General features: G+C 32.9%; 2 protein-coding genes across 3 annotated transcripts; one reads left to right on the forward strand and one right to left on the reverse strand.

The window, feature by feature from the left end:
* The first annotated feature begins 498 nt into the window (after window positions 1-498).
* Window positions 499-1,554, forward strand: LOC127087493 (uncharacterized). Its single transcript, XM_051028374.1, has one exon. It carries the CDS (start codon window positions 731-733, stop codon window positions 1,355-1,357), a length of 627 nt encoding a protein of 208 aa, XP_050884331.1. The 5' UTR covers window positions 499-730; the 3' UTR covers window positions 1,358-1,554.
* Window positions 1,555-3,152: 1,598 nt separating this feature from the next.
* Window positions 3,153-8,118, reverse strand: LOC127087494 (kinesin-like protein KIN-13B). 2 transcript variants are annotated; one of them, XM_051028377.1, is made up of 12 exons: window positions 7,790-8,118; window positions 7,439-7,630; window positions 6,603-6,776; window positions 6,239-6,340; window positions 5,978-6,055; window positions 5,803-5,884; window positions 5,268-5,427; window positions 4,897-5,199; window positions 4,449-4,667; window positions 3,969-4,317; window positions 3,821-3,886; window positions 3,153-3,672 (listed from the first exon to the last, which is right to left on the reverse strand). In XM_051028377.1, the coding sequence occupies exons 1-12, from the start codon at window positions 7,952-7,954 to the stop codon at window positions 3,493-3,495; spliced, it is 2,070 nt and encodes a 689-aa protein (XP_050884334.1). In that variant the 5' UTR covers window positions 7,955-8,118; the 3' UTR covers window positions 3,153-3,492. The 2 variants fall into 2 exon arrangements, with proteins under 2 accessions (XP_050884334.1, XP_050884333.1); XM_051028376.1 differs by having other exon boundaries at window positions 7,439-7,663; window positions 7,790-8,116.
* Between the last annotated feature and the right edge of the window lie 471 nt (window positions 8,119-8,589).

Consider the following 8,589-nt stretch of genomic DNA (forward strand, 5'->3'; position numbering starts at 1 on the left):
AAAGGAATTTTAATAAAATGATAATAACTAAAAGATTTTGAGTTTAATTCAATCTTGAGACAGCAGCAACAACATTAAATTTTTGAAGAAATTTTCAGTTCTATGAATAGCCTATCTGGGTTATAATATTAAAAAATAATTCTATGAATGTATATGTATTAAGATCGATAAAATGGACTCGCTCGATTAAATATGTCCGTAGTATCCATATTTTTTATGGGACGCATGAAGACTTTAGACATACATCCTCTAGTATATTTGTTATCCATATTTTTTATCTTTAGGCACACATCCTCTAATATATTTGTTTAGTTTTTTTTATGCGATCTTTAGTGAGCGCTGATATTAACATAAATTTTTGTAATTTTTAAGATTTAAGATCCGTCTCACCCTACCCTATTTTAGGTTCGCACTCTCAAATATTTTTGGGTCGCTCCATTTCTGCGGTCTTTTGCCACCTAATATGCATATGTATAAGAAATAAAAAAGAAAAAGAGAGAAGGATTGAAAATGACAAAGAGCATGGGATGTTTTGAACTTAAAAGATAGAGTTGAAACATAGACAAAAACAACAACACAACCCTTTATAGTACACTTGATTTTTTCTTTTGGTAACATTAGGAATAGTTAACATCTCTTTATAATCAAATCAAAGTGAGGACAAACTTGGAGAACACACAAACAAGAAAACCAACCTATCTTCACTCTTCACAACATAACAGAACCACAAATGCTTGTAAGAGAAAGCCTTAGAAAAACCAAATTCTTACTTCAAAAAACCCTCAAAAACTTCAAATGTATCATCTTCGGAGGGTCCCAAAAACTCCCCAGATCTCTTTCCTTCAAACCATTCATAGGTCGAACTCGAAGCAACAACAATAGCGCAAGAACAACCTACACAAGTGATCAATTCTACAACGAGTTTTACGATATTCTTCAATCCGATCTCAATAGAATGAATCGAAACGGCGAGACTAAACCAACGGAAGAAGAAGACGCTGCTGCAACTGCAAGTAATGTAAAGCATGTGAGCTTTGTTAAACAAACTCCACAAAAGAACAGTATTGAAAACATCGCGACGGAGAAGAAGAAGAACAAAGGGAAGAACAAGAATGAAGGAGTTCATGAATTGGCATTGAAGATGAAGGAATTGGAAATGAATGATTCAGGTGATGTTGAACAAGTTCTTGATATAGAAGAAGCACTTCACTATTATTCTCGTCTTAAGAGTCCGGTTTATTTAGATATTGTGGACAAGTTTTTCACTGACATGCATTCTGAGTTTTCTGTTTCACAATCTTCTGTCGGAATCAAACATTCTAAGACAAAAGGAAGATTTGGAGCAATAAGGTTGTAGATAATATAAATCTTAATTCTTGTTTGTTTGGTGTATATGAAATGTGTTTTGTTTTTACTTTTTTTTTTTTTTTTTTACTTTTGGGATTGTTATGTTGAAGGGTTTGAGTTTGTATTTTTTTTCTTCTGGTTAGTTGATGATTGGATTTAATTTATATTTTCCATTGATCTATAATGAATTGCTTATACTTTTTTCCATCTTGAAAGGTTTAGCTTCTTTCTGAATTCTCATAGAGATGCTTGGGATTGGTAGAATTTTCAAACCTGTTTTGTTAGTATTTGATAAGAAGGTAAGAGAACACAAATGAATTCAAATTTTCTACAAAGATTAAACTATGGAGTTTAAGAGAATCACAAGAAATGCAAAACTATCTTTTAACAAATTTATGAATATATCAAAATTGAAACATTTCTTTAAGATTGTGTTTGGAAGAGTCATTCTAAGGAGAGAATGTAATGTTTTAAGAAAATATAAAATAATTTGAATAAAATTCATTGTTAAAAGAAAAAGAATAATCGTTTAACGATGAAAATATATGAAGTATTTTATTTAAGTTAAGTTTTATGATTTTGAAATAATAATTAAAATTAAAGAATTTTAAATTCTTCTCCTACTCCATAGAATTTAAATATTAAATTAGTTAATATTATTATTTTAATTTTTGTAAATTAGTCCTCATATTTTTTCAAAATTTTAAACTTGGTCTTCAAAATTTTTTAAAAAATGCAAATTAGTTTTTTAATAATTTTCAAATTGATCTTTTAAATTTTAAAAATTGCAAATTAATCCTTTTTTTAGAATTTAAAATGGCCCTAAAACTTTAAAATTTATAAAAGACACCAAAAATCTAAGAATGATTTATCTTAGTACTCTATTCAAACAAATAAATTTATTAATATATAAATTTCAATTGATTCGTTTAAAATTTTAAATTCTTAAAAATTTTAAATTTTTAAAAAATTTCAATTAATTCATTCAAATACATTCTAAATACTTTTTTTAATTAAGTCATTTTAGTATTCAAATTTGTTTTTGTTAGTCAATATTATTAGTAAAATTATAAATAAAATAGACATTTGTAATTTTGATAATTTAGTTGGTATCACCGCATCCTCTCCTACTTTAAAGTTTTGTTAATTTTGTATGGAAGGATCGTTTGAAAGACTCACACGTTTTGTTAATTTTGTTAATTTAAAATATAATAAAAATAAATACTATGTTATTATTCTATACAAAATTATTTTTCAAAAATATCAAATATTTTTTTACATTTTTTTTAAAATTTATTTTTGAAAGTTTCCCTTCCCCTCTCATCCAAACTTCAAAATAAAGTCTACCGGACTTATCCTTTTTGAAATAGACAGTGATACATCAAACCAATTTCCTACGTGGCACATTCTTAATTGGTTACTATTTCATATGGACTTGTGGTGAAAAACTCTTTTAACATGTATACATGCAACTCAGACAAGTCAATTACATTTGAAATAGATCAATAAATCTATAAAAAAAAATTATATCTAATGCACAAAGTGAAATTGCAAAACTTAAAATATATTTGTTTTATATGCTAAATGCATTCATTGAAAATGGATATCTATGCAAAATCAGATCGAGTCATTCGTACATAAATATGTATTTTTGCAAAATGCAAAGCTTTATCATATTTTGTCCACACAAAAAAAGCTCATACTTTGTTATTTCATGCTGTAATGAAGCATATTTTGAAGGCTTACATAACTTAATTAGACTGAAAAGTGAATCCTTCTAAAGAAAATTATTAATCATACTGGTATAAGATGTCAAACGGAAAAATATATATATCGGTATTCCATAATTCCATTGATCAATCAAACATGAATTGAGAGCTTTATACATCACCTATGGCATGCAACAACAATTGTGCATAAAACCAATACATGTCTACATTCTTCACAGGGTGAAGAGAGAAATATGAAAAATCCATTCTCCAGTTTCCTGAGTAGTTTGCCAAGGCACAAAATCATGATACATTATTATATCAAATTAGTGCTGCGGTATATTCCAGATCTCAATCTTCCACTGAATCACAGAAATGCATGATTCCAACCACCTAAAAATAAACCTTTCTCACTAGGAGTCTTTTTTAAATGATACTAGTAACCAGAAGATGAAACCAAAATATGATGCTCCTTTAAACGTTTCTGAAAATGAGCTAAACGGTTTTGCAACTGCAGAATGCCAGCAGCCTTCTGAGATAGAATGGTGTTAAGTTTTTTTACGTAATCGTCCAGCTGATTCCCTGGTTGACCTGCTTCAACCAAGAGGTTCATCTCCTGCATATCAAGTGCAGATAAAATATGAATTTGAAAAAATAATGTTTGGGGGGATTATCATCTAAATTGAAGCCATTTCATAACTAGTTAAATACTTAGAAGGTTAAGACACGAGAAGCCATAGATGGTAAAATAGACAATTTAATACCTCTTTAACAATATTCATGGTATCCTCTACTTGTGTCCGGTGAGCATTTACTAGATCCTCTTCTTCCTGAAATTACAACAGGCTTTAGGTAACAATGAGCACAATGTTATTTATATGATAATCATTATCTTGGTAGCAAGCAAATTACCTGTAAGAGGGCACTCAATTCATCTTCCTCTGAATTAGTGGATTTAGGTTCAGCTTTTGGGATGTCCTTCCATTTGACCAGACCACTAGGTTTCTTCAATCTGTCATCTGTCATTGCATATGACTCCATCCTTACATTTTTCTTCAACGGTGGTTTCACCTGCTCATAGTACTCTTCAGGGGGGCTAAAATCATCCCCTTCATTTTCATCTTGCCATGCATCAGCTGTATGATCCTCATAGACCGGTGCAGTAACAGAAGATAAGGGAACTGAAATTGATTCTTTAAGGTTGAAATTTGACGATAAAACATCCTTCTTCGAGTTGTTCCCTTTTGACAGGCTTTTAACCCTGGATTTTCATTCAGTTTATAGCAATGAAATTTGTCATGTCAATGGCTATAGTCCACTATTGTATCTTGTGTGAGGTGTGGTGTAGGTGACTTGAGGAGAATATAACATTTTAAAAAATACCATTGTTACCTGTCAGCATATCTTAAAGTATTCAGAGTGTGCTCGCATGAACCAGAGCTTGGTGATATGCATGATATCATAACAGTACGGGAATTCCCAACAAAAGAATCCCGCAAAACTTCAGTCAGTTTGCTTCCCCTGAAAGGGATGTGTCCTTGGTCATTATCAAGAGCTCTTATGCATTCCTTTAGGGCAAGTAAGCTCTTGTTGATTTCAGCCCCTTCTATTCTGTATCATAAAATCGGAAATGGCCATGAATAATAATAAAAAATCATCAGAATAGGGACACAAATAATTCACGATACTATGATAGCATTCCGGATCTGATATATCTTTGACCTTGAAAACAGTATATGGCCAAAATTGGAGCTTAATTGGATTTAATTTAAATTTCTAGGGAATTGTTTGAGAAAGGAAGCAACATACATCCACCCTAACAATTCAAGCTAAATCATACCTTGTTTGTTTGTCATTGTCAGTAGTATCCGCTCCACGTTCACTTCCAGCAAGATCTATGAAGGAGAGCTTGCCAACAAGTCGGGGAGGTTTGGATTCGCTGCCATCAACTGACCTCTTAATAGCAAGTTGAAGTATTGCATGGGAGCGAGAAGATTCCTCATTTGCACCTGTGGTTCCTGTACTTCTTGTGGCACTTCCTTTCTCAATCAGGTCTTTGATGTTCTCCACATCTGCTACTCGATACTCTTGCAAACCAACAATGCAAACTTGCTGCTTTCCATCCTCCCTCATGCAAAGCTTTCTACAAAAATACAACTTTTAACTTCCTGAACACAGACTAAAATGCAACTAAGAAAGAATGCGACTTACTTTCTATCATTAAGAAGATCATAAAGCTTCCCGCCATATATTTCAAAGAAACTCACAAACAGTTGAAATCCTTGGTTCCGGTAAGTATGATGCATCAATCTTAGGATGTCTCTTGATGCTTTAAGTGGCAGTGGCTTCATCGTGTAGGTTTTTCCACTTCCTAGAAAAGCAAATGAAGTTATTTAGAAGTTTGCTCATTCTCATAGTACAGATTGTCAAAGTCAAATTGGTATAAATATTGGCACATAAGAATCAAGATTTGCCTTCAAAAGTCTCAAGAATGTATCTTTGATGTAGAACAAAATATAAGCATTGATTTAGGAATATCTATAAAAAAAGTGATAGCTTGTACATATGTAGTCAAAGTAAGCAAGTTTATAGCATCTTGGTTTGTAAACTGAAAAGAAATATCAGAAAATTCCAAAGAGATGTATGATTTCAAGTGGAAGTATCACTTAATAAATAGACATAAAATCGGATTATTTTCAGGCAGGACGTGATAGCAATCAAACTGAATATGAGAGGTTGTTATCACCTGTTTGCCCGTAAGCAAAGCAAGTTGCCTTAGTGCGTTCGAAGATGATTGGTACTATGGGTTCCACTGTTTCACGGTAGACCTAAAAAGAACAAAAAGGTTATATGGATAGTTAGAGAAGCAGAAATATATCATATGTGATGTTGATCACTAATTCGAACCACATTATACTTACCTCATCATTTGTAACTTCTTCATTCAAGACAGCATCAAAAACAAATTCATGCTTCTCTAAGTACTGGGTTAAGTCAACCTGTAAAGCATATATATATTTTAAAATCTTCAAATATAAAACATATAGACTACCAAGCCAAAACCTTTTCATAAGCATTGACAAGTGAGGAGTTGGTGGGTAAAATACTATTACTCTGTTCCATTTCATTCTTTTGAAGGCTTATTTAATTTCTAACATAAGAATACAGATAATCACACTCACCTTCAGTTTGGTTTCATGCACCGTCATAGAATTGGAATATGTTTCTATAATGTCTTCCTCGTTCTTCGCTAATTCCTTTTTATTCAATGGTCTCTTCCGAACCTGCATTAAAGTGACAAACAAATATTATCCGAACAAAAATTTAAATGCTCTTCACAAATCACAACTTGACGACATTTAATTTTCATTTTCGGATCATTCAATAAACTTTAGATTCAGTTCTATGAGAACAACTCTAGGTATTGTGCCAATGCAGTTTCAAATATACGTGCAAACAATCAGCAAAAACATTTCAAATGAAAAGTGAATAAATCAATTAAAAATGAAAAAAGCATGACAAACTAAGAAATGCAAGAGAACATACCACAACTTTAATTTTTGCCACAGAACTAGACTTCTCTTTGTCGGCCGGTATACTTTTCACTGCATTGTCAGGAGCACGAGCCTTGGCAGTCTGTTTGCTCATGTAAGGTTCAGAATCATCAAAGCTTCTACCACGGTAGAGAGAGTTGGACTCATATGTATTAGAGGTTGGAATCTACCACACCAGAGATAAACAAATTAGATTCAAATTTCAAAATGAGATTTATATTATCTAAATAACTGTACTTGCATTTTCAAGACTTTATGCGTGCTGGTTTTGTTTCATATTTACATTTACCTACTGCCTACCCTAACAGGATATGTCTTGGTTGTCATTGGTGGTTGATAGTCTAATTCTCTTTTAAAAAAAAAAAGACTCATTGCCAAGTATTCTGCAACATTCACATTTTGCAGATTCGACAAACCTTAAAACCCTCTTGCAGTCCTCACATGAGAAAGGTTGATCTCATTGTATTTATTCAGAAAACCCTATAAGAATTCTTATAGGACATACAAAAACAAATCAACTATCACATCAGATTGAGGAAGTACATTAAACCTCAACCTATAAAAAGAACTAATAATTTTATTTTGGAAAAAGCTAATTGCGTTAAAATAAAATACAGGCTAAACAAAGTGTAAGCAGTACTTTGCCAAGACCCAAATGCAAAATTGGTACAGTATGCAGCAAACCCACCCAAAACGGTCAAAATTAGGGCTAACAATCAATACAAATTTTCCCTAGTGTGAACATGTCTAACTACCAATACATTTCAATGTAAGACCAAATACAATCCAAAAATACAGTACGACCAATAAAATTGAATAAACAACAACCTCAGTAAGAAGCTCAGTATCAAAGGAATGCAGATCCAACAAGCCAGGGCTAAAATCACCGGTTGAATCTTCACCACTCAACTTCAAAGTCGAAGCACCGCGATAAGCATCAGGAGGCGAAGCAGGCTCCATATAATAATCACTCCCGCCTCCATTAAAGCTTCTCTGAGCATTCCTGTACATTCTCCCTCCCTGCACTCCGCCGCCACCATACAAATTATAATCCTACTCAAATTTCAAACAAATTTAAAATAAATTTCAAACAAATTTCAATCAAATTCAAAATCTCATTAGATCAAATCAATATAATCAATAAACAAACATAGAGAATGAGAAATTGATGAAACGAACCTGAAGCGGATTTACAGCGGAGGAGGATTGAAGATGTTGAAGTCCAGCAGATTGAAGCCATCTGTTTCCGGTGGAAGCGCCGTCGAGAAAATTTTCGGAATATTGCCGTTGGTGGTGAACGCCGGTGGTACTAGATCTAAGTCCTTGTCTTCCTCCGCCGTTCATTTTCACGTCAACCAGATCGGAATGTTCTAGAACTGCAATGGAGTGAAACCGAAGATAAACACGATGCAACAACAACACAACGAAATGAATGAAGGAAAGAAAGAAGATTTTGAATTTTTTTTGAATAAAAGTTTCTGAAGTTGGCACGTGCGAGAAGTGAGGGTGAGTTTTTGGGCTAAAACGACGACGTAGAGACGGGGCCAGTGTAGTATTGTGGTGGTGAAGTAGGTCCCGTAGTTTTTTGAACTTTGTCCCGTTTCTCACATGGGTGGGGACCACCGTTGTCGATTATGAATTAACGTTGCGCGCTTGGCTTCGCATTCAAAATTTCTAGGATTTTTTTTTTTGAAGTTTTAGTAAGATCTCATTATCTTGGTCCACGTGGCGATATCTTGAATTGGGTTTTTGTTCGATGGATACGAAACGGATCAATTTGCGGCGCTGCCCCGCTCCATGGTTTTTGCCCATATAACTAACTTTTTAGAAAGAAAAAAAATTGACACATTTGAGTGACGTTTAACAGGTTCCTTAATTAAGTGAAGGGAGATGTCATTTGTCAAATGTTATCACAGATCATAAGGATCTCCCTACCCTACAATTGATTGAAATTACTATTTTGCTATATATATATAAGA

Source organism: Lathyrus oleraceus, chromosome 5 (genome assembly GCF_024323335.1).
Source record: "Lathyrus oleraceus cultivar Zhongwan6 chromosome 5, CAAS_Psat_ZW6_1.0, whole genome shotgun sequence".
Lineage (NCBI taxonomy): Eukaryota > Viridiplantae > Streptophyta > Magnoliopsida > Fabales > Fabaceae > Lathyrus > Lathyrus oleraceus.

What these genes read in the sequence shown, in the direction of transcription:
- LOC127087493 (XM_051028374.1), top strand. Translation starts at nt 731, where the DNA reads ATGCTTGTAAGAGAAAGCCTTAGAAAAACCAAATTCTTACTTCAAAAA.
- LOC127087494 (XM_051028376.1), bottom strand. Translation starts at nt 7,954, where the DNA reads ATGAACGGCGGAGGAAGACAAGGACTTAGATCTAGTACCACCGGCGTT. An exon ending in TGGCAAAAATTAAAGTTGTG is followed by an intron (nt 6,341 to 6,602) that starts GTATGTTCTCTT and finishes ACTTTAATGCAG; the next exon opens with GTTCGGAAGAGACCATTGAA. An exon ending in AATTGAGTGCCCTCTTACAG is followed by an intron (nt 3,887 to 3,968) that starts GTAATTTGCTTG and finishes TTGTAATTTCAG; the next exon opens with GAAGAAGAGGATCTAGTAAA.